The 23,672-nt window shown below is 56.7% G+C and overlaps 9 protein-coding genes across 9 annotated transcripts; 4 read left to right on the top strand and 5 right to left on the bottom strand.

Annotated features, from left to right (window-relative positions):
* Nucleotides 1-566: 566 nt before the first annotated feature.
* Nucleotides 567-4,233, bottom strand: F5144DRAFT_511351 (uncharacterized protein; the record flags this gene model as incomplete). The annotated part of the gene is made up of 3 exons (XM_066786553.1): nucleotides 2,594-4,233; nucleotides 2,337-2,543; nucleotides 567-2,281 (listed from the first exon to the last, which is right to left on the bottom strand). Coding segments are annotated over exons 1-3 (3,501 nt in total), but the record flags the coding sequence as incomplete, so codon positions are not given.
* Nucleotides 4,234-4,634: 401 nt separating this feature from the next.
* F5144DRAFT_226497 (uncharacterized protein) lies at nucleotides 4,635-6,809 on the bottom strand. Its single transcript, XM_066783174.1, has 4 exons — nucleotides 6,089-6,809; nucleotides 5,413-6,037; nucleotides 4,984-5,360; nucleotides 4,635-4,918 (listed from the first exon to the last, which is right to left on the bottom strand). Exons 1-4 carry the CDS (start codon nucleotides 6,554-6,556, stop codon nucleotides 4,847-4,849), a joined length of 1,542 nt encoding a protein of 513 aa, XP_066642771.1. The 5' UTR covers nucleotides 6,557-6,809; the 3' UTR covers nucleotides 4,635-4,846.
* Nucleotides 6,810-7,444: 635 nt separating this feature from the next.
* On the bottom strand, nucleotides 7,445-8,424 carry F5144DRAFT_602434 (uncharacterized protein; the record flags this gene model as incomplete). The annotated part of the gene is made up of 2 exons (XM_066791203.1): nucleotides 7,445-8,259; nucleotides 8,331-8,424. The coding sequence occupies 2 exons, from the start codon at nucleotides 8,422-8,424 to the stop codon at nucleotides 7,445-7,447; spliced, it is 909 nt and encodes a 302-aa protein (XP_066642770.1).
* A 1,201-nt stretch (nucleotides 8,425-9,625) lies between these two features.
* On the bottom strand, nucleotides 9,626-11,606 carry F5144DRAFT_592602 (uncharacterized protein; the record flags this gene model as incomplete). The annotated part of the gene is made up of 2 exons (XM_066790377.1): nucleotides 9,626-11,404; nucleotides 11,466-11,606. The coding sequence occupies 2 exons, from the start codon at nucleotides 11,604-11,606 to the stop codon at nucleotides 9,626-9,628; spliced, it is 1,920 nt and encodes a 639-aa protein (XP_066642769.1).
* Nucleotides 11,607-12,877: 1,271 nt separating this feature from the next.
* Nucleotides 12,878-14,036, bottom strand: F5144DRAFT_226400 (uncharacterized protein). Its single transcript, XM_066783173.1, has 4 exons — nucleotides 13,849-14,036; nucleotides 13,771-13,789; nucleotides 13,613-13,706; nucleotides 12,878-13,554 (listed from the first exon to the last, which is right to left on the bottom strand). Exons 1-4 carry the CDS (start codon nucleotides 13,862-13,864, stop codon nucleotides 13,222-13,224), a joined length of 462 nt encoding a protein of 153 aa, XP_066642768.1. The 5' UTR covers nucleotides 13,865-14,036; the 3' UTR covers nucleotides 12,878-13,221.
* A 379-nt stretch (nucleotides 14,037-14,415) lies between these two features.
* Nucleotides 14,416-15,492, top strand: F5144DRAFT_629612 (Spc24 subunit of Ndc80-domain-containing protein; the record flags this gene model as incomplete). Its single annotated transcript, XM_066792389.1, has 2 exons — nucleotides 14,416-14,442; nucleotides 14,515-15,492. The coding sequence occupies 2 exons, from the start codon at nucleotides 14,416-14,418 to the stop codon at nucleotides 15,106-15,108; spliced, it is 621 nt and encodes a 206-aa protein (XP_066642767.1). The 3' UTR covers nucleotides 15,109-15,492.
* A 143-nt stretch (nucleotides 15,493-15,635) lies between these two features.
* On the top strand, nucleotides 15,636-16,666 carry F5144DRAFT_629611 (uncharacterized protein; the record flags this gene model as incomplete). The annotated part of the gene is made up of 2 exons (XM_066792388.1): nucleotides 15,636-15,916; nucleotides 16,094-16,666. 2 exons carry the CDS (start codon nucleotides 15,636-15,638, stop codon nucleotides 16,449-16,451), a joined length of 639 nt encoding a protein of 212 aa, XP_066642766.1. The 3' UTR covers nucleotides 16,452-16,666.
* A 1,540-nt stretch (nucleotides 16,667-18,206) lies between these two features.
* Nucleotides 18,207-19,586, top strand: F5144DRAFT_488620 (TatD family; the record flags this gene model as incomplete). The annotated part of the gene is made up of 1 exon (XM_066785671.1): nucleotides 18,207-19,586. The coding sequence occupies one exon, from the start codon at nucleotides 18,207-18,209 to the stop codon at nucleotides 19,584-19,586; it is 1,380 nt and encodes a 459-aa protein (XP_066642765.1).
* Nucleotides 19,587-20,525: 939 nt separating this feature from the next.
* F5144DRAFT_592598 (uncharacterized protein) lies at nucleotides 20,526-23,200 on the top strand (the record flags this gene model as incomplete). Its single annotated transcript, XM_066790376.1, has 4 exons — nucleotides 20,526-20,997; nucleotides 21,439-21,981; nucleotides 22,214-22,893; nucleotides 23,117-23,200. The coding sequence occupies 4 exons, from the start codon at nucleotides 20,526-20,528 to the stop codon at nucleotides 23,198-23,200; spliced, it is 1,779 nt and encodes a 592-aa protein (XP_066642764.1).
* Between the last annotated feature and the right edge of the window lie 472 nt (nucleotides 23,201-23,672).

The raw sequence follows: 23,672 nt of genomic DNA, 5'->3' as shown, positions 1-23,672 counted from the left end.
TCCATCAGCCGCTGACGTGCAGCAAGTCGAACATCATCCAACTGTCTCGGAGCGGGCAGGGGACAGACAACCAGTCCATTCCATGTCGTGAACAAGTTTTTTAAGCTTTTAATTTGGGGGTTGTGGTCCCTGTCCAGCTGCTCCGCTCTGGAGCTGAGACCAGGGATTGAGTGCAGATCGGTCTAGGCCAGGCGCGGATTTCACCAATGGCGTGGGCCCGGCAAAGCTTAGCTTCAATGCCTTTGGGGCTTTCTCGTGAAGCTGGAGAAAAGATACGGTGCTCTGACAATTTCTTGTTTGTCATTTTTGGTTTATCAAACGGCTCCACAACCGCGCCGTTCCGAGGCCAAAAGGCATCCACGGCAGTCAGCGGCACACGCCGCCGGCCAAGATCAGCTTCGGGCTCGGCAAAGCTCGGCGACGGAAGCCTAAAATAATCATCAACGGCCGGCCCCGCTTGTCTCCATCCCAACTCCATCCATCGCCCCGCCATCCCCGCCAGCGCCGTCGCCATCGCCGTCGCAAGCACCGTCGCCATCCCCATCACCACCCCCATCCCCATCCCCCCCAACCACCACCAGCCCCCGCCCACCCCTCACCGGCACCGCCCCCGCCAACACGACCGTCTCCAACCCTACTGGCGCGCTCTTCTCCGGCCCCATCGGCAACCCCTCCACATCAATCTCCTCGTCCAACAACACGCGCAACACCACCTCGCAGCCGGCCTTACTCAGGACCTCGTTCATCTCGCCGCACGTCGCCGACGCGCAGCACTCCGGGCAGCCGGCGTCGCACGCGCAGGGGCAGGCCACGACGCGCGCGCGCGCCTGTTGCAGGAGCAGGTCGATGAACTCGAAGGCTTTGGTGTTGGTGCCGGAGCCGCCGGCGCCGCCTTTGGCGTCGTAGAGTGTGAGGCGGGCGGGGCGTTTGCGTTGGGTTTCGCGCTTTTTGTTTTTGTTGTGGGAGAGTTCTTTGCGCCCGCTCTTGCATTCGGTGCGCACGTCGCCGGGGGTGCTGATGACGAAGTTGGGGATCAGGCTCATGAGTGCGTGCTGGGCGGCGTGGATGGCGGCGGCCGCGTTGAGACGCCGTGCCGAGAGGATGTCGAGCGCGCGCTGGGGCACGTCCAGCCACATGCCCTTGCTGTGCCGGACCACGGGCGGGTTGTCGACGTCGACGGCGTCCAGGATGCGGTTGTTGCGCCGCGCGTCCACCTTGAAGTAGCCAAAGACGACCTGCCGGATGCGGATCGTGCCGTAGTAGGCCCGGGACCGCGACCCCGTAATGCGCTTGACGGCTTCTGTCTCCACGGGGTCGACGTCGGTGTAGTCACGCTGCTGGGTTAGCCAGTCGACTTTGACCCGCTCCACCCGCGCGAGGTGCTTGTCGGGGTTGAAGTCGCGGACTAGGTAGGTGTTGCCTTGGTGCAGAAAGATGGCGCCGTCGTAGAGGGTGAACGTCGCGCGTGAGGCTTCCAGTTCCTCGAGGACGACGTTGCGGTTGTTGGTTGTGTCGATGATGGCGAAGTGGTCTTCTTCCGTGTCACGGATCGAGACGAATCGGGAGGGGAGCGGCCGGAAGCGGGGGTGGCAGTGGTAGAAGCCCGTCTCGTCCTGGATAAGGCGCTCTGCGCAGAGCTGGGGGAGGTCGTCGCCGAAGTAGGCGGCGTCTTCGACTGGTCGGATGGGCATCTCGTAGGCTGCGCATTGGACGTGGCCCTCCTTAACGAGCATGTTGTCCAGGTCCACCTGCAGCTCGCAGTTCGGCTTGGTGAAGAGCTCGTCTGGATTCTGCATGTAGTGCTGATCCGTGGCAAAGCCGTCACCAACGAGGATGGAGAGCGAGTCCTTGTTTCTTCGGCCGGCTCTGCCGCTCTGTTGTCTGAGGTTGGCGATAGTGTACGGGAACCCCCAGGTAAGCACGCAGTCGAGAGTGCCGATATCAACTCCGAGTTCCAGGGCCGTTGTGGCAACAATGCCGAGGAGCTTCCCTTCAAACATCTCGCTCTCGATCTGCCGACGGTCCTGGGCCGTGTATCCCCCGCGGTAGCCCATCACCCGCGCGACGACTTCGCTCCGGCCAAGGGTTACTAGCTCCTGTTTGACGGCACTGACCAGCTTCTCGCACTGCTCGCGAACCCTGCAAAAGGCTATTACCCTGACACCACGCAGGATCAGCTCGCAGAACAGTCGAGAGCACTCGAGCATTGCGTTTCCGCGTCCGCTGGCTGGGTCCCCGGGGTCTCTGTAGGGAGTATTCCAGCATAGGAACTCTTTGCGTCCTGCCGGCGATCGTTAGCCTGTTGCCTTGGTGCTCTTGGGCCATCCTGATTTTACCGGACGGAGACCCGTCAAAGTCGACCAGCCGCACATCCTTGATCCCGAATATCTTCTTGAAGTGCTCTTCTGGGTTCCCTACTGTGGCCGAGCACGAAATAAACTTGACATGTCTGTTACCAAGCGCGGCGCATGTCCGACGCAGCCTCCTCATGATAAAGGCGACATGGGATCCCATAAGACCGTTGTAGTAATGCAGTTCGTCAACTGCTGCTGTCAGTCTTTCGTTTTAAAAACTCTAACTCTGCAAGACGTACCGACAACATATTTCAGGTTCTTTAAAAACGTTCGCCATCTGTCCTCTTGTGGTAAGATCGTTATATGCAGCATATCCGGGTTCGTGAAAATGATCCTCGCATCATCGCGGATGACATTCCTGTCGCTCATGGGCGTGTCCCCGTCGAACGTCTCCACTAGCACATCTCCCATCCCCGGCATGAAGCCTACCATCTCTTTCAAACTCCGCCTCTGGTCCTGAGCTAGGGCTTTGGTCGGGAAGATGTACATCGCTCTGGTGTTGCGGTCCTGTTCTAGAGCGTGTAGTACGGGAAGTTGATAGATGAGCGACTTGCCTGAGCTCGTCGACGTCGCCACGACGACATTGTATCCGTCGTGCAGCGCGTTGATGGCTTCGGCCTGGTGCGCATAAAATTGTGTGATCCCCTTGGTGTTGTACAGGGCGTTGACCAGGTCCTGGCTGAGTAGAAAACTTAGCTCCCCGTAAACCGCATCCTGTGCTTCAAACACCCTGTGCCCGTCCGGCACGATCTGCCCGGTGTACCACGGGCTGTCCTTGATCTCCTGGACAATCTCGGGTATGCTCTTCCTCTCGCGGGGTATACTCGCCGGGAGCGTGCTGGTCAACTTCCCAGGTTCCTCTACTTCAACCTCGGCCATCTTGGGAACACACGCCTCCCTCGCATCCTTCAGCACCATCTCCGGATCCAACCCCCCCGCAACACAGCGGTCAACAAACTCATTGACCGCCTGAACAAACTTGGCATTCCGCCGCTCGATCAAGCGCATCATCTGCGCCTGACTGAAGACAGGCATGCGCATGCGGTCCTCTCCGCCGCGCCCCTTGACGCCCTTGGACTCCGTCAACTCGGCATCCACAAACTCAAACACCAGCACCTGTTCATCCTGGCCTGGCCCGGCCGTCTCACTGTCCTGAACGAGGTATTCCCGTTCGCGCTCGGCCTCGGCGGCGCCCATGGAGAGGGCGAGGTCGGTTTCGCTGACATATTCAAACCTGATCCCGCTGCTTCCCCCGCCATGCTGACTGGCATTACCCCCATTCCTACTCCCACTCCCACTCCCACTCCCGCTCCCATTCCCATCCCCATCCCCATCCCCACTCCCACCACCCACACCCCCACCCCCCTCCCCAAACACCACCCCCCTCCTCAACGCCACAACCCCAGCAACATCCTCCACCACCAGCGCACCCCGCAAATGCGCCTCAACCGCCGGGCGCAGGGTCTCCAGCGTGGGCGCGACCTGGCGCCGGGCCGAAACAAATGTCGCCACGAGGTTTAGGGCGCGATGGACTTTTTCGATGTGCATTAGGTAGGGTGGCCAGGAGGGCGAAGGGGAGGGGGTTGGTTTAGGGGGGCCTTTGCTTTTGGTTCGTTTGGTTTTGTTTTTTTCGGGGTTCTCGGGGGGTGGTGGGTTCGTTGTGGGTGTATCGCTGGTACTGGTTGATCCTGTCTCGGGAGGTGGTGGTGTGTTCTGCGATGGGCTTGGGCTCGGCCGTGGTTCGTCGGTGGTGCGGCCGCGCTTGCGCTTGCCGAGGTGTATTGCCCCAGGGGCAAGCCCATCGCTGGTTATGGGCATGGTGTTGTTGCCCTATGGAGATTTTCTGATTCCTGATGTGAGGTTGGAAGTTGGAAAAGGGATGTCTTTGATGGGCCGGGAGACGCGATTGGGCGCGTTAAGTGGCTCGCGAAAGTGGCGGGACTGCACGTGGTATCCCGAACAATGACCAGACATTTTACCCCACCAAGATGTCCCGGTAAAGTTAACTTCAAATGCTTTATTTGACACGAGTGCTAATAAGAATACAACTATTTCCGTCGCCCGCTAACCATATAGCGCTGGTGCTGCCCTGTCTACTGCCCCAAAATAGAGGGCGCTAAGGTATATCGGTGCTCGGAGAGGACGGCGGGCCATCCAACCGTTGTAAGTAGAGTATAGGTACAGAAACCGACAGAACCCGAAAGCCACCTCCCATAAAAACCCACCATAGGTAGGTTGGTAACGTAGTTCTTCTGGGCCCTTGTTGCAAAGAAACCCCCCGCCAGGCCGGACCCGTCGAAGGTAACCTCCCAATGCCGCAAACACCCTCCTTTTACCTAAAATGCATGCTAACCACCTTCCCCCCGATGGCCCCGTTACCAACAAATTGTAATCAGGTCAGGCGCTCTTGCGTGCCGAGACAAAGGGAAGGGAATAAGGACCGCAGTTATCCTGTCGAGGAAGTACATCATGGCTGGCCGCCGGGGCCGCACCTAAACATCGGCAAGCCGTTTCTTCAACATCTCTATGATCTGCGAGAATGCCGTGGCATTGACCTCGCTCAACTACGAATCGTTAGTGGATGATCTTTTTGTATTAGCCTTGAGACATTGTGTGAATTTCCACGCACCTTCATTTGCACTTGGAGCCCCACACCCCCTTCAAATGCTGTGAATCCCACAGTTGACGTCTTGAGCCGGTTGGTAACTTGGAACTTCATGGCCGGAAGGAGTACGGTATTCAAAATGACACGCAGGGTGTGGTCCTGCCGCATGATGAGGCGGACGTGTTTCAGCTGGTCATCGTCTTCGTCCGCTAGCACTGAGGCGTCGAAGGAGGTCGGGTCGGGCACCCCATTGTCGTCCAGATCGACCGTCGACTTGGGCACATTGATCTTGAGCATACCGCCGCCGCGCTCCTTCCACCCGACGTCCTTTTCCATAAGGTACATCTTGGCCCGCACGGAGAAAAGAGTCACTTCTTCGCTCTCACCGTCGTCGACCACAACTAGAAAGGTTAGTGAAGGCGGGACATACGGCAGAGGGACGAGCGCGCTTACTCTTCTGCAACTTGGGCTTCTTCTTCTCCTCAGCTCCCTTGGACGCCTCCCTGTCCCCCTCCTCTTCCTTGGCCTCATCGTCAGACGAGGCATCGCCCTTGGCATCCTCGTCTTCGTTGCTCTCCTCCTCCGACTTGTCCTCGGCGTCGCTGTCTGGCGCACCGAACGGCTTCGCCGGCTTGTCGCTCTTAAGGACCTCGCCGGGTTTGCCAAAGTTGATGCGCGGCCCTGACAGGGCGCTGCCGCCGAAAGCGCTCGCAAAGGGGCTCGATTTGAACACCGACCCGGTGGTGCTCTGCCCGTTTAGCCCGGCGAATGGAGACGAGGCGGCAGCACCGCCGAAGCTGAGTTTCGGGGGTGCCGAGGGGGCAGCCGGCTTGGAGCCGCCGAGAACACCGCCCAAGGAGGAGGGCCCCGACGACGAACCGAACAGGCTGGGTTTTCCGGGGCCGCCAAAGCTACCGAACGGCGAGGTTGACGAGGCTGCGAGTTTGGCAAAGCCGGAGCTGGCAAAGGCCGAACTTGATGTTTGCTTGGGCCGTGTGGCGTCGGACATGGCGGGCGAGTCTCGCGCTTCTGACTGCTCCATGCTCGACCTTGGTGATGCGCTGGCAGAGAGAGGTTCCTGGTTTGTGTTACCACCGAGGGTCGCCGCGGGGCTGGGCGGGTTACTTACCACTTCTTCCTTCCCGCCCTGCACGGCGGATGCACTTGCTTGGCGGTCCCGTGGTCGCTTCTTCTCGGGCTCAGACCGGTTCGTCCTGTTTGGAACCGTTGTTGGACTCACAGCCTTGTTGGGCGTTCCTCCAAGCGGGGCCTCGGCAACATCCTTATTCTCGTCTACCTCGTCGTGGGCTCGCTTTTTCTTGGGCGAAGAAATCTGCGCTTTCAACATGTCGTCACTCGACGCGCTCAGACTGATGGGCGGTGTGAGCCGGCGGGACTTGGATTTGGGCCCTTCATCCTCCGAGGCACTCTTGTCGTCCTGCGAGAGCTGCACGGCCTCGCGCCCCCGCTTCTCGGAAATGGTGGTCTGCTTGAGCTCACGCCGTGCGGCGGTGGTCTCGGCGTCCTCCTTTGCTACGGCAGCGGCGGGCTCGGCATGATCCGAAATGTCGCTTGTGTTGTGCGGGTCGTCGGCCATGATGTCAACAAGCCGATCGGTGGGTGGGGGGGTGTGAAGGCAGCAGACGGCAGGCGGCAGGTTTAACTGGTCGTCAAACCAGAACGTCGGTCCTCTTGTTTCTGCTTGTTCGTTTCTCTGCCGCTCGATTTCGCTACGAGGGGTCGGGGCGGAGGTTGGGTGGTGCGGGCAAAAGTCGGACCCTGCGATAGCTCGAAGCAAAGAGGCGCTGGGCGGGTTTAATTAGCTTCCAACGAAAATTGCGGAGTTCTGGCAAGAGTCAAAGCCCGTTGTCGTGCTTGGGTCGGGGATGGGGAACCAAGCCAATGGATCGGCGGAGACGAACGAGACGGAATCGGTGCTGCAGGCCTGCTGAGAAAGAGCTGTCAAAGGGATTGGCTCAGGAGGCTCCACCCGCTAGATGACGGACCCAGGTACCGCTGGTAAGGCCTGGAACAAGCTGATAGCGGGGTTTGGGTGCCAATTTGGGTGTTTCATGCCCTTCGCAGCCAATCACGGCACAACGCATGTTCGTCCTCTTCCTCTTCTTTTCGAGCGACGCTCTGCGATTGGGGGCGAGCTGCGATGAGTTGTGCGTTATCTTTTGCCTGTATCACCCGCCTGTTGGTCCTATTATTTGCCTCGAAGTACACATTCCTTCAGGAACGAGACAAAGAAGGCAGGCTGCCGGCTCCCGGTTCTTTCTAGAGCCACGCCTTAACAAGGACAGACAATTCTAGGTTAATACCACTAAATGTCTCTTTCTGGACATATCTTGCGATATAAGATGAAGCACATATCGAGGTGGGTGCTCGGTAGGTGGGCTGGCAGTCACGTAATAGGTATGTACCTCCCGAGATAGGTGTATAACAGACAGCCTTGCTCTGGTTGAAATTTGGTCTTATGGATTCAATGCCTTTCCCCCGCTGCGGCAACCATACTCTCGACCAAGTCCACCGCCGACCTAAAGGACGCAATTTCATCCCCAAGAGTGAGTTGCTCTTCATTCTCTCCCTCACTATTCTCCACATCCTCACTCCCCTCGATATCCTCGATATCCTCAAACATCAACGACACATATTCATCCCGATATCTCTCCTCATCAAAACCCGCCTTCTCATCCCTATACCTCTCCTCACCATAACCCCCTTGCTTCTCATCCACGAACTCCTCCCCCTTCTCCCTCAAACCCCAATTAACCGGTTCTTCACCCCCCAGCCTACTGCTCCCCTCCCGCGCTCCCCACCGCAGCCACTTGCCCCTACCAAGGACATCACGGCACACAAACCCGCACCACATAACCACAAAGCTCACCAACATCAACCCGACACCAATCGCCACAGACGGCATGGTCAACACCGCAGGATAAAACGGCACCAGCTTGCGAAGCAGGCGCCCCAGATCCTCCGCAATGCCGTCCCGCGGCCCGGCGACTCCGTCCCCGGGATCAGTGACCACCTCCCTACGCGACGGGCCCGTTTCTTCGCCGCGGCGGCGGAGACGGTGCAGCTGCCCCTGAAGGGTTTCGCCGCCATCGCCATTGACATCACCGCCATCGTAGCGGCCATGGCTCCCACGCAGCACGTCGGCGGCGTACCCGGCCTTGCGCAGCACCGCGCGGAAGACCCATGCCAGGTCGGCGGCTACCCCCGTGTCTTGTGAGACGAGGAGGGGTGGGGGTGATGATGGTGCCGCGAGGGCGGGAGCTGCTGGTTCTGTGGTGCCTGGAGATGGTACGGGTGTTAAATAGTTGGGTCGGTAGGTAGGTGAGGTGGGTCTGGATTCGGGGGCATACCCTTGAGGGGGGGAATTGGCAGGCCGTTAGTGATGGTGAACGCGTATACCATCGACAGCACGAGCGGCCAGGTGGCGGTAAAGGAGGAGCGCATGGCTGGCTGGTGCTGGCGCGTTCGCCGTGTTGTTAGGCAGCGGTTTGGGAAGTGGTGGGACTAGTTGGCGTCCTCTCGGACGACGTGTAGACGGTGACGCGGCGAGGGTGTAAGTGAGGCAACGGCGCTAAGTAAACAGCAACGCTCGCCACGTTCCTCTGCCTAGTATAAAGCCGGAGGGGGGAGGTAGCCAGCCTTCGGCTTGGTGTGGGTTGAGAGACTGAGAACTAAACGGCAGAGCTGGACAACAAACTTGGGTTGAAAGAGGAAGGGGGGAATTGGGGGGCGACCTGGCCACCAAGCCTTCGAAATCCAAACTCCAAACTAACAGTGATAACGCGACCACATCAATCCTACATGATGATCAAATAACCCCCAAGAAAATATCTGGTCACCCCAAATGCCGCGCACTTATAACCGATTCGGTCAGGCCAGCAAGGCGGGAGCGGGAGCTAGCCAACCAGCGCGTGTGGGGAACCTGGGGAGCTGACGAGTCCCTAACGTAAGTACCTCATGGGAAGTCATGCTTGGTCTGCCACGGCGCGCACGGTAATGTTTCCATACACAGTTAAGTGGTTTCACGGTTTACGGGTATCAATATCATGATCTGTCAAGTTATCAGTAAGGTAGTCAAACCCGAGTCCTCAAATGTCAATATTTCCATTCCATGAGTACTGTGCCAAGCCAAGCCTGTGATTTTTGTTTTGTGGTGTAAGTGAGTCAATCTTGGCAACCTCAGCTGAGTTTGAGGCAAAGGACACGTTTACCGTCGTCGTCTCTCATGGACACGAATTGCGTGCACACGGGGAAAAGATGATAGAAGAACTCGCTGTCTAATTGCCCTGACCATACGCAACACCCCTACCAAAGATACATAGTTACATAAAATCCAACCCAACCGCCAACACCCCCGTTATTACCTTTTCATCCAGGTGTCTGTATGCTCCGAAGCCAGCCCACCTAATAAAGGGACTGTAACGCATTACTTCCATAAAATTGGAGAGTGTTCCGTGATATTTGTGTTTCGTCGTCAACCCTGTGAGCCCGTCAATGAACGGGCTGGGAATCAACTCAACTCCCAGCCCCTGTTTTCCTCAGTCCTCTGCCAACCCAGGCTAGAAGTAGGTCCGGAAACCATTTCGGGGTCCTTGAAGAGCTCAGCTCGACGGCTCCAGTCCAGAGGCCACTTCCGAAATACTAATCAACCGCTCCTCCGCCCAAAGTGCCTGAACCACCCAAGCGGCCCGTTCCCCGAACTGCCCTGGTGCTGGGGCTGGTGTGGCGACTGCTGTGGAGCCTGTTGTTGCGACTGGGACTGGGACTGGGACTGGGACTGCGACTGCGACTGCGACTGCGACTGCCGACGAGATTGTGACAGCCGCCGTCCACTGGTCCAACTCATTCCGCCCTGCGCCCCGGCACTATTCATCCTGGCTGGGCGTATACGGTCACTCGTATCGTGTCCCAAGCCATCATCACCCTCTCTCTCTGTGTCCCTCTCCGTCGAAGCCGACGGGTTCCTAGCCCTTACCTGGCCTATATCCTCCGCGTCCGACGCCACCGGCCAGGCACCCGGGGGCGAGTGGGGACTCTGCCGCTGTGAGTTCAACCATGATGACGGCTGTTCTACGCCGGTCGCCAGGTTACGGATCGAGTCCAGCCGTTCCATGTTCTCACGAGCGCTGCGGAACCGGTTGCTGCTCCCAACTCTCCCGAAGGTGGGGCGAGTGGAGGCGGAAAAGGAGCTGGAACCTGGGGAGACTGGTGGTGGGATGCCAAAGGTCCAGCCTGATGATGATGTCGATATGGAAGGGTCGGTAGGCGACGCTCGATTACCGTTATCCCTGTTGTTGCTGCTGCCGCCGCCGCCGCTACCGCTACCGCTACTGCTGTTGCCGTTGTTGTTGCTATTATTTTCACCGCCCCCCGGGTTCTCGATGGACATCCGGCAGATGGGGCACGTGTTGTGCTCCTTGAGCCAAAGGACGACGCAGTCGCCGTGGTACCAGTGCTTACACGGGAGCACCGACACTTCGTCACCCTTCTTGATCTCGTCGATGCAGATGGTGCACTCGGCCTTGCCCTCTGCGCCGAGCATCGCGTCGTCCACCTGTTTCTTCTCCAGCTTTTCGATGGCTCCTTGCGTTGCAGGAGGTGCTGCGTTGGTCTGAGGCGACGCCTCCATGAGCTGGGTGACGATACGGTCCAGTGCTTCCTGCGTAAAAACTGCGTCACCACGTACTGCCGATGCAGGGTTGTACAAGGTGTTTATGAGCTGCTGAAGTCCGCCCAACAGGGGGAAGGCCGGGTCTGCTGCACCGCGCTCCCGCCGGGCTCCGTCCTCCGGCCCGGCTATGCCCCAGGGGTCGCCAAAGAGCTGGTCGAACAATCTAAGCGGCTCATTAGCGTCAGTTACACGGTTGTTGATGATGGTGATCGCGCGTATCCGCCGCCCGCCGGGATGAGGGTGGTCGCCCATAGGGATGACGTACGTGCCCGCGTTGAGCGGCGACTGATCGGGGCCGCCCCCGCCTATGGTCCTGCTTGTGACAGTGACGCTTGTGCGCGCGCCGAACGGTCCCGTCCGCACAGTAGTATGTTGTACCCTGCTCCCTGGCCGGAACAGGTTCTCTTCCGCTGGGAATAGGTCGCCCGACCCGGGGTTCCCGCGCACGGCTCTCCCAGCCCCGAAATCGTTCATTAACATATCTGTAAAACGCCTAAGGACGGCTTCGCTGTCGTTGATTTGGCTGCCGTCAAAACGCCTAAGGACGGGCTCGCTGTCGCTGGTTTGGCCACCGTCATTTTGCGCACCGAAACGCGGCTCGGGGCGAGTGCCGCCAAAGGCAGACTGGGCTTCGTTCGGCTGTACCGAATTGCCGTATGGGTCTTCTCTTGGAGAGGGGGCAGAGGTAAGGCCTGTAAAATAGGGGAACCCTGTAATCCGTATACCGTCATCCGGATCGTTGGAATCATCGATCTGGTTCGACAAGTCAGCGGAGGTGGGCAACGACGGGAATCGCGGGGTAACCGTCACTTACAATCTCGGTGAACGAGCTCTGGCATCGAGGACACGTCAAAGACTCATTAAGTCGATACCATTCGTTCCGACAGGCGTGGCAGAATAGCACCTCCGAATTTTCACCCTCGGGGGGGCGGGAAGCCCGAGCAGAGGACGCCATGCCGGGTGGTTCGGGTGGGATCTGGTTAGCTCGCTGGTAAGCAGCGATGGCGCCAACTACGCCGGTGATGGCGGCGAGGGCGAGCCGGGCTCGGAACGCCACTGTGTCGGCTTGTAATCAGAACTCGACCGCGTTGGTTTTCCTCGACTTTAGATTTGGCTGTAGCGAAGATGTCGAAAGTATGGAGGTGTGCCTGAAGGCGAGACCTGATGCCACTAAGCCGGGCCTCCGTTTGCCCCACTCAAGTCACTGTACCAGTTAGTAGAGCGTTGAAAGGAAGGGCGAGCAATGGCGGGTGTTTGAGTCTTTGTGCGAGGCGGCTGGGTAATTTATGCGGTCGAACCTTTGATCATGCTTCGGCACCCCGAAGCCGAATTGTTTATGTTTTACCGTGGTCGCAAAAGGTGATGCTGGGTTGATGTTGGCGGCGTTTGATGGAAAGAGCGTGACCCCCTGTGGAATCTCAAAGTGGGCTCTGCCGAGAGACCTACCCTGGAAAGTGGACTCCCCCACCTGAGAGCTGCGTCACAGCAGCTGGTCGATAAGGGATAAGGTACCCCCAGGTACCTATGGGGAAACTTTAAAAGTTGACAGCGCCGCGTGTCTGGATGTATTCATCCCATGTCAAGTACGAGAATACGATAGCTAGGATATCCGGTCGTCTGAATGCGAGCAATCGGGCTTATTACCAACACAGGTACGAATTGCCGTAAATGCACAAGGTAAATTTCCAGGGTATATTTCCAGGATTAAAATGACAGAAGGAAAAAGATGACGCAAGAAATCGATAGAAACTGAAGGCACATTTCCCGCCTCATGAGCTCTCATATTCTGCTGGCTGGGTCGACGGTCATCTCCACAGAAAATAAGCCACTGTGCCCACCTCGCGCAGGAACCTGTCACCTCCCAAGATCCCGACCAAATCATGCCGCGATTGGTCGCGTTGAGACTCTGAAAGTACCTCGTTCCATTCTGACCACACGAGTGAAGGCAGGAAGGACAGGTATGATGAAACCCAACTGCTAGGTAACCCTGTAACCTAGGAGGAAACCCGACCGTTCTTCAAACGTAACCAAAATGCGCTCTGCTGCTCCAGGTTTGCATGGTCACACTTGCGGTCCTAGGAAACACAGCGAAACCTAACATCATGCCAAGGTTGACTTGGATATTGTACATGTGTGATATACGAATATATGCCTTATACATGTATGTGCCTGCAGCCCCTGCCGAGAATGCCCAACTCTCCCTCACCCCTCACCTGGCGGCAGGCTTTCGGGGAAAGAAGTCAGCCTCGACTTCCCGACGCGGATAGCCGATCCACTTACTTCTTCTCCATCAAGTCGTCGCAGAGGTTTCCGGTCTCAAACCGAGCGCCGGGCAAACTCGGAAGTTGGATGTGTCATGAAATCAGTGCAGGGTGCCCAACGGATACGTGCCCTGGTAGTTATTATGTTTGCATAGTGGTGTAGTGGTCATGCTGTCGCCTGCTAAGGAAATACAAGCCCGTCCCCCCATAAAGGTCATGATGCCGCCGTCTTCCCGTATAAATACAATATCGCCCCGATACACCGAAATATGCTACACGACCCGCTCGTTCAGTGAAGTAACGTCTTCTTCACCTCTTCCGCCCCAAATTCCGGAGCAGCACACCGCCGACGATGCCCGCCACGACCGCCACGCCGCTGACGATGGCCACGCCCATGAGCCCTTCCTTTGCCACTTTCTCGTCGATCAGCGACTGCAGATTCAGCGCTTGTAGATTCCCGGGCTCTTTCGAAAGTAGGATGTCGTTGTATTTTCGTGCGTCGCCGTAGTTGCCCAGCTTGTAGTTGCCTAGCCCGAGGTAGTAAAGGCATTCGCGGCGTCGCTCGGTGGATACTCGGAAAATCTCGGCGAGCAGCATCACGCCAAGCTGCTGCTCCTGGCGGGTGCTAGATTTGACGAGGCCCTGGATTCCAAACCGTAAGTCTGGTGTGTACCAAGAGAGGCGGGAAATTGAGCTTTACCCATGCGTAGTTGAACTTTGTCTGGAGGCCGACCATATCCCCTTCCCGCTCGTACTGCGCACGAAGTACGGCTAGCTCGGCGGGGTTGAGAGGCCTGTAATCTTGGGTCAATATTACGGCCCTAATAGAAACCTAAAAATGGATAGATATATGCTCACGTCTCGGCGTCGATCGCATCTGGAAGCATGTTGGGTCAGCTTTTCGGAAATTGCGCAGATGGTCGTGCGAGCACTCACAAGGAAGTTGCGCCATGTTGGGAGCCTTTGGGGGGGGGGGGGGGGGGGGGGTCACTGCTGGGAGAACGTGATCAAAAAAACTCTGAATGACGCGACCTGCGACTTCCAAAAGCACAGCCGTTGCAGAAAATCCAAATATGACACTGTTTAGAGGTATGTAGGTGATCCTGACGGCAGTAATCTTAGGTTCTTTGCTCTGCTGAAGCTCGGGCCGTTTCCAAACCTAAGGTCAGTTAGGTAGGTAGTTTCCAGCATGACTGTGGCCCGCCCACCACCGATGACGAAAGCTGGCCACCACCCGCCTCTGCCCCCCCAGGCGATAAGATAAGGGAAGGGGACGACGGAAGGTTCCATACATTCCATGGCATGGTCAGCCCTGTCGTCTGGGAGACGATCTTGGCGCCAAGCCCCTCCAAACAACCGCAGTTCTACAATTCGAGATCTTCAAAATCAAGAATCCAGACCACAACGGAAACGATCATTTTTCATCGAAAGCAACCCTTTTTTCCCTCTATTCATCAGGCAATACAAAATCCAAATTAGAAAAGCCAGCAAATAACTGCGAAAATGCTCCTCGAAGAAGACCCCTCCACCGTAAGCCCCACCCCCTGAACCCCTCACTCAACAACAACAACCACAACAACAACCCACTAACCCTCACCGCAGCTCATCCGCCACACCATCTCCAACTTCAACATCGCGCCCGACAAAACCGCCGTGTCGCGCGTATCCGAGTCCCTCTCCACGCTGCAACAGGCCCGCGAGCTGCGGGTGCGCGAGGCAGAGGAATCGCTGCGGCAGCTGGGCCGCACGCTGGGCAAGCTGTCGTCGCAGCACGCCGAGATCACCGCCTCCCACTCGTCCACTCAGCACGCCTCCGAGATCGCCCGCCTCGACACCCAGAAGTTCCGCGTCGCCAAGGCTGCTTCGGACCTTGAGATGGAGACGGAGCGTCTGCAGGCTCAGTTGGTGGATCTGAATGCTCGTCTGCAGGAGCTAGAGCTACAGGGGGTGGATGGGGGGGGTGTGGGTGTTGGGGAGGGGAGTGGTGCTGGGAGTGGTGGGGCGTTGGAGGATGAGCTGCTGCTGCGGTTGAAGGTTTATCGGAGTCTGGGGATTGAGATTGAGAGGGATAGCAAGGATGGGGAGTTTAATCGGGTGGTGGTGCGGAATGATCGGAAGGGGGATGTTCACGTGGTGAATATCGATAGGAAGTTTTCTAGGTTCTTCTATGCCAATTATTTCTGGCAGAGTTTGTGAAGGGTTGGGGAGGGACTCATGAGCGGCGTTTCGGAGTTAGGTTGTTATCGGGGGAGATACCTGGGAATTGGACGGTCTATGGATTGGGTATGGTTTCCCCACGCTTTGGTAGCGTCAGGTGCCGCGGTCAGACTCTTCTTGTTTTTGGTAAATCTCTGTTGATCTCGTGGCAGTCAATTTTTCGGTGATCTACTGCGCTCGAGCCTCGACCTTTCGTCATTCAGCGCTCAAAGAACTATTCTGGCCAAATCAGCCAGCACACAGACCTCTCCGTCTCTGTCTTTATATTCTCGTCTCCCCCGTCTTTTCCCTCTTCTCTCCCCCCCCTTACCTTACACCAAATCAGCCAGCACACGGACCCCTCCGTCTCTGTCTTTATATTCTCGACTCCCCCCGTCTTTTCCCTCTTCTCAACCCCCCCACCTTACACCAAACCTTCCACCTCCGCCAAACCCTCCATTTTCACCCAATTCTCCCACCTCTCTCAGAACATCATCCCTTTTTACAATCTTCGTTCAATCGCAGCCATGGCGAACCATACCGAAGACACAATCATGGGCCGTATTGTCCTCGCAACCATCAAATTCTACGTGTGGACATTCATCATCATGGGAATCTTTCCCGTTGTCCTCGTTACCGCCGCTATCTCGGGCACGAGCACCTTTGTATTCCTTCCTCTCGCGGTTCTGTACATCTATTTTAAGGCCATGTGCTCGTACATCCATGGCAACACGACTGGGGGACCGAATGCCAACAACCCGAATTGCCCTGAGTTCCAACAAGCGATGGCTAGATATTCCAGGTTCTGGTAGGACAACACTCCGCCTAACACTCCGCCTAACACTCCGCCCAACACTCTTCCACCCACACCATATGAAACGGACGACGGGTCAGACTCAGGCCACTATCTATCCGTCCATCACCCATACGCGCACTCGTCGAGGAGGTTGCACTTGTCCAACATCTACCTCGCTGGTCAACGCAGGGGCACACTAGTCAGCCGGGAACACCACGCCCAAACGTTCCAGGACGAACACGCCAGTGACGGTAGCCCGGAAGCCATCGGGCGCCGACTCCACGACGAGGCAGTGGCGCTGTGGCTCGAGAGGCTAGTCGAGAACGACGACAATGACGAGGACGATGGAGGTTACGAGGACGATTGGGATTACGAGGACGACGGAGATTACGAGGACGGTGGAGATTACGAGGACGGTGGAGATTACGAGGACGGTCACGATGACGAGCGGAGCGGACTCATCACGCCAGATCCGCAAAGGGAGGAAGACGCCTGGATGGAGCAACGCTGGCGCCTGAGACGCATGTTGATCTTGCGGCACGAATAAATCGACCAGAGTCACACGATCTACTAGCCGAACCACGTCGGCTGCTAGAATCGTGCCATGGGGCTCACCGCTTGACCATGGGGCTCGCTGCTCGGCTATGGGTAGTTTTGGGAGATAGGTGCGCGAGGACGGCTTCATGCTAATAACTCGTGTAACCATAATTAGAATGTATATATATATTGCATATACATAGATAGAGAATAATTATCAGGCATACACTTCGGACTGTACCCCGTGACTTCCACCAGACCTATATATAACCCCAACCCTAATCTTTACAACTCTTCTTTTCTTAGCCAACTCAATTGAACTTGTTCAACAATACAGTCAAATCTATCAATCTAGGCGCTACTAAATAGCTTAAATAGTAAAGTCCAGCCGCCCAGTCCGTATATTTTCCTACACTACACTTCTACGCCCGGCCGGTACCACAGGCCACGCGGGGGCTTAGGGGGCACACACGGGGGCACCACACGGAGAAAGGCGGCCAAAACGGCACCCGGCATGTACGCGCGAGCGTAGCCGCGGCACATTGGCCCGGCGAGTAGAGGGGTGAGCACAGGGCAGGATGCAGGGGAGGGCGCTCAGGGGGGCTGGTTGTAGTTACAGATTGATAGGTAGATTCGACTGCGTCGTTAACATGAATACAGTCCGTGAGGTCTGGGTTCTACAGTCCGAAGTGTATGCCCCATAATTATACCTCGCATCCATCTTCTCCATCATCTCCGACCTTTCGATTCAAAGACAGGGTAAATGCACATGGGGTGAAGCGTGTGAGGCTAGTGATGACTAGGTAGGAATGTTATAGGTGTATGCATTGTGCGTGAAGTCCCATCTTGGTTATCATCAGAAAACAGGTTGGAAAAGCCTAAGGGAGGAAAGGCGCTCAGGTTTTGGCACCAACTAAGGTAGATAGTAAGTACGTTCAGTTGCGGTTTGTCTATGACTCTATGTTCTTAGTACGGATGCAGACGAGTGCCACGTACATACAAACGAGGGTCGACCCTTGGGAGTACAGATAACGCTTCCAAAAGAAATGACTCGTCGTCCGACACACTGTTAATATCTATGCGCCCCTTTATGTCAAGTAGAACAACGAGATGGGCCAGCTCTTTTGGTTCTCTGATATCACCTTATTGAAAAAAAGGAGAGTTTGGAAATTCAAGTAACAAGGACTAGAGTAATAAAGTAAAGAAAGGTATGCTAAGGAGAAGAAATCGGGTAAAAGAAACTGAATAAAAGAAATAAAAAAAGAATGAAGTAAAGAATGCATCGAGAATATACTTGTACTCACTGAAAGAGATCGAAAGAAAACTGAAAGGTGCCCAGGTAATTAGGTAGGTACCTTACCTTGTAGGTAGTAGTACCCTATGGAAGATTCCAAAGCGTATAACCCCTGCAGCTCAAACGGAAGATCGACGCCAAGAGCTACGCGGGGTTCTTGCGGGGGAGGAAGCTAGTGGAAGCATTACTGACGGCAGGCAGCCAGGCACTACCTGCCTAATTCTTTTCGCTCCACACCCGTAATTTTTGAGACAATCTCACTCATGGCTGAGGCACAGTGAAAGACGTCAAACTTAAAAATTTGGGTACACCGGGCGACGATTTCTTTTTAGCAGGCTTGTTTAGCTGCTCCGCGTAACATCATCAGGCACCTAGCCCTGGGACGAGTTAAGTACAACGACCCCCACGCGATCAGGTCTTACACAGTACTTACCCCAACCCCAGATCAAACGCACCCCAGCAGACAATATCATGTGTAATCTAAACGACACCCAATCCGCTTCGGCACTCCCCGAACAGAATGAAGGCCATCTCGATGACTTCCCATGGCACATTGGCGTCTGCGATGCCCATTGCCACCCGACCGACACCATGTCCTCGGTTGCCAGCGTAGGCAGCATGCGTGTTCGTGCTCTGACCATCATGGCCACACGTTCACAGGACCAAGATCTCGTGACTACGGCCGCGGCCAAGAACCCTATACGAGACCGCTCGGTGCTGGCTTCGCCTGCAAAGCAAGACACCCCCGACAAAATTATCCCCGCCTTCGGCTGGCACCCTTGGTTCTCCTACCAACTATACGACGACACCGAGGCCAGCACAGCACCCTCCGAAACCACCGACCAACACAAAACCCAGCACTACCGCTCGGTACTCTCCCCCCAACCCGACGACGCCTTCATCGCCTCCCTCCCAAACCCCATCCCGCTCAGCACCTTCCTCGCCGACACCCGGCAGCGCGTGCTCGACGCCGGAACCGCGCTGGTTGGCGAGGTCGGGCTAGACAAGGCGTTCCGGCTGCCATGGCCGTGGGGGATAAAAGACCCTGCAGCAGCCGCCGAGCATACCACCACCACCACCACCGCCACCAAAGCCGAGGCCGAGGCCGAGGCCAGCGCCCCCCCGCGCCGCGACGAGACGCTGACGCCCGGCGGGCGCGAGGGTCGCATGCTGAGCCCGCACCACGTGAAGATGGCACACCAGATCCGGGTTCTCCAGGCGCAGCTGCGTCTGGCGGGCGAGCTGGGCGTGGCGGTGAGCATCCATGGCGTGCAGGCGCACGGCGTGCTGTTTGATGCGCTGGCGGCGCTGTGGAAGGGCCATGAGCGGGAGGTGGTGTCGAGGAAGAAGCAGAAGATGGTGGCGACGGGGGCGGAGGACTTTTCGTCGTCGAGTGAGGATGAGGATGGGGATGAGGGGGGCGAGTGGTGGGGTGAGGAGGGTGGTGGTGGTGGTGGTGGTGGTGCGTCACAGCCCGCAACGGTCAAGGAGAAGAGGAAGAAGGACTACAAGCCCAAGCCATTCCCGCCGAGGGTGTGCTTGCATTCGTACAGTGGCTCGCCGCAGATGATGCAGCAGTACCTCCACCCGGCCATCCCCGTGCGGACGTTCTTCTCCCTCTCGACGGTTATCAACCTGTCGACGGCGGGCGGGGAGAACAAGTTTGCAGACGTGGTCCGGGCATGCCCCGATGATCGGTTGCTGGTGGAGAGCGACCTGCATTGCGCGGGCGAGGAGATGGACCGCGTGCTCGAGAACATCTCGAGGAGGATATGTGCGGTCAAGGGTTGGACGCTGGAGGAGGGCTTGACGAGGATGCGGAAGAACTATGAGGAGTTCATATTTGGCTGAACTGCCTTATTGCACGTTGGGACGCCATAAGAGTCAACATCCAGCATAAAATAAACATGATTAATTCACCATTGACCCTTCTCGCGGTTGTTTCACGAAGAGAGACGGGTCGTATATATTGCCGGTAGTTGTTCAATACCAACTCGGGCCCAGCCGTTGAATCACATGGTGCAACGAAATTGAATAGGTACCTTATACTTCGCAGATCGACTGCCGAGACTGCCTACTATCGGGAGAGGTTCAAGACTTGGAAGGCATCGATTCATCAGTTAGGTACAGAAGAGGAATGCAAATCGCGTTATTCGTCAATAATCAGTGCGTCAAAGCTTAGTGGAGTCTTCTTCTCTTCGGAGCTGCTCGGCGTTTAGAAGCTGACCTTTGCGCCCTTGCTACTCAGAGTTGCTTGTCAGCGGCTGCCACCTTCCTTGTCTGTCAACGGGGCAGTTTGGTCTGCCCCTCAATTGGCGAATTGATGCTGCCACTGACGAAGATCCGGGGTTATTCTTATCCCCGCCTCCTCAATGGCTCACCCCATCATTTCCCAGTCTCTCAAATCCCATTTCCGATTGTTTCCAATCCCTCACTATTCCCAGCCCTGCCCAGCCGCTTGTGTTTCCTCCGCGGAACAGATTACTTTGGTTGCGAAACCCGGACGGCAAAGACACGCGCCGCATCCGCGCGTTATTCCCGGGCTGCGGGTTGCTGCACCGCTCGTGTGCTGTGTGCCTTGAGAGAGACAAACTCTCCTCGGACTCCGTCCCGCAGCTGGCGCCGTCCGCCCACGGTCCGAGATTCTGGGGAAACTGGGAACTGACTGGGACTAGGACTCGAGGAGCCAGCCAGAAACCCGCCCCTCGCTCATCGCATCGCAGCAGCCTCGGTCTTTCCCTCTAGGCCGTCGTCGTTTGCTCGCCACCTTGGCACTCCTGCAGTTCGCGAATGGAGAGACCGCCGCAACAACGAGCCCTGGGCCCGACGCCCATCCTCTCGGTCTTAACAGCTCCAGCGCCGAGCTCGGGTATCGCATCCACCATTTACGTGTCGCCCGAAGCCGCTTCTCAACATCATCAGTTCCGGCAGCCGCACACACTCGTGCACTCTGATTCTGGCGGCGGCGCACCACTTCGCCGTGGCCCCAAGAGGGCAGCGCGTGGAGAAGTCGGGGTGGCTGACGAGTCATCACCGGCAATATGGGTCTCGGCCTCAAACACCCCGGTCAACGCCGACCGAACCGGCACTAACGGTCACGGACCTAGCCCCGGTCTTGGCGTGTCCCCTGACGACGATCGAGACAGCAGCAGTGCCTCTCCCTCGGCGACGGCCACGACGGACCAGCCGAGGAAGAAGCAAAAACGAAACAAGCCGACTCTGTCTTGCTTTGAATGTGTCGAGCGGAAGACCAAGGTATGCGGTTTTTTTTTTATTTTTAAAAAAGACAAAAAAAAAGATTTTAGTTCAACACCAAAACGCCGAGAAAACAAGTCCCACTTACACGCGTGTGCCACACAATTGCCAACATCTGTTGCAATCTCGTCGTGTTCGACTTGGTGCAATGTGTTGTGTCACTTGGTATCCTTTGTGCGAGGTCTGGATATAGTTATGTCTCGGGAATAAATCCCGATTCTCGTGACATCCAAGACTAACGTTATTGCGTCTAGTGTGACCGAGGAAGACCGCATTGCCTTGCGTGTAAGTCTCCTTAACTCCCTACACGGGAGCCATGGCTGATTGATTACGGTGCAGGTATCAAACGCCAGACAAATTGTGAATATGCTCATGTGGCCAATCTTCTTGAGTAGGTAATCCACAGCACCTTTAAAAACTACGACTTGTAACTTATGCCCGTGTAGAGAAACCACCCGGAGCGCAACAAATGGCCGCCGGATGACCAGGCCGCCCAAGAAACGCTCAGACAGCCTGAGCCATAGCATGCCCAACGCCGCCGACCGGGGCTTGAACGTTGGCCGTCTCAAAGCATTAGGTTCGGTGGCCACTTCCACCGGCCTCCTGTCCAACGTCCCCTTTTCTTCTCCGGGGGCATCAAACGTCTTTGGCATCGGATCCGAGCACCCGTTTGCCAACTACTGGACCTGCGAGGGCGGCTTACCTGAGGTCATCTCTGTTCTTCCCGATAAGCTGCAGGCTGACATTCTTCTCAACCGCTACTTCGAGTGCGTTGACCCGGTGTACCCTATGCTTCACCGGCAAACCTTCTACGCCGACTATGAGCACTTTTGGTCCCTGTCTCGGCCCGAAAAAGACCGCGCTGATGCCGCTTTTGTGGCATTGATCTTCGTGATGCTGGCCTTGGGCACACAGTTCGTGACGTCGACGTCACCGAAGGAGAGAAAGCAGACAGCCGAGTTCTACGCCTCCGCGAGTAATCAAGCACTGCGCATGTGCTCGTACCTGAGCACCGCCTCCATCAAGACCATCCAAGCGATGGTCCTCATCACGTATTTTCTTATTAATGACAACCACGCCTCGGATGGCTGGGCCTTTGCCGGAATACTAATGCGGCAGGCCTATGCCATGGGTTTACACCGTGATCCAAACATCGGTGCGTGCTCCCTGGATCTGGCCCTAGCCATACATACGTCACTGCATCCTCTAACCCCCTTTTCCAGTGGTCCCCGACGCACCCCCCTTCGAAAAGCAACAGCGCCGCAAAGTCTGGCAAGCCGTCCTCCTCCAGGACACCTTCCTGACCGTCCTCCTCTCCCTCCCCCCGAGCGCCACCCACACCGACGTCAGCGTCGAAGACCTCGTCGAAGACGACTCCTCCATCGCCTCCGACGACCCCACCGACACGGCCTACATCCGCGGGTCCTGGACGCTGGCCAACCTCGTCCAAGAAACCATCTGCTCGCCGCGGTCGCTCGACGTGCCCATCTGCACCACCGCGCGCCACAAGTCCAAACTCATCGGCGACTTCCGCGCCGTGTACCGCTCCTTCCCGGACGTCTTCCGCTCCTGGGACCCGGACGCGCTCGCCCAGCTCGCCCAGTCCAACAAGCGCGTCGTGCGCCAGACCCTGTTTCTCAGCAGCAACTACTTCCACAACCTCATGCTCGTCCACGCCTCCGAGAGCCAGGACGTCCCCGTCAACGCCCGCGGCACCCTCGAGGCCGCCCACGACGCCATCACGGCGTTTTTTGTGCTGTTTGCCCTCTTTGAGGCCGAGGCCCGCGTCTGGTGGGTGTTTAACCACCGCGCCTTTTTGGAGGCGCTGTGTATTGGGAATGTGCTGCGTGAGGTGGCCCGGGAACCGGGTGGTGAGGAGAGTATGGCGAAGGACCCGCTGTTTGTGAGGGCTAGGGGCGATATTCGTGAGTTTTGCTCTTTTTCTTTTTTGCTGAGGGGTCTTTTCTCTTTTTTTCTTTTTTCTATCCTCCACCTATCTATCACACCCCTCTCTCATTTATGGTCTTGGGCCCCCGAGGCCACACATACTCTTCACGTTTTCCTTTCGTAAATCGGTACAAGACTGGTGTTAACATGCCAACTCCGGTCTAGATCGCATGATACAGATAATGCAGGTCATGAGCGAAGGCGATCACGGGTCCAACACAGCTAGGACCAGAGTGCAGGTTCTGAGCGAGTTCTTGATATAGGAGGGTGTATTGGGTACAAAGAGCAGGGAGGCTGGGGAGGCGCCCTTGGAGAGAGAGGGGGGTGTGGGATCTATGGGGTACGCTTGACGATGAATGGGTTAGAGTCCGTGGACGAACTTGACGAGGATTGGGTGATTAATGTTGTGGCTGTTGTCGAGTTGTGAGAGCGAGAGGGACGGGCGTTGACTGATCCGAGTGTATGTGCTTTGGGTTCGGCGTAGATACCATGTTGTTGCTGTTATAGAGTGTTTTGGAAAAAGATCGATATGTTTTTGGCTCCGCACGTATCTCACCTCGTTCATATCATTGTGTCGCGTGGGATGGTTAGGTGATGCCAGGGCAACGTTGTTCGCTGGCGAAACGGCCAGTAACTCAACCATCACAGACATGAATGACATCACAGAAAGAACTTTTTCCAAATCCCATGTCTATTTTCCCTTTTGCATCCCAAAAGATAGATCGTAATACGTAC

The sequence above is a fragment of the Chaetomium tenue genome (assembly GCF_020726465.1).
Source record: "Chaetomium tenue strain MPI-SDFR-AT-0079 chromosome Unknown F5144scaffold_4, whole genome shotgun sequence".
Lineage (NCBI taxonomy): Eukaryota > Fungi > Ascomycota > Sordariomycetes > Sordariales > Chaetomiaceae > Chaetomium > Chaetomium tenue.
The sequence above is the reverse complement of the archived record's forward strand: the minus strand, read 5'-3'. Positions and strand labels throughout refer to the sequence as shown.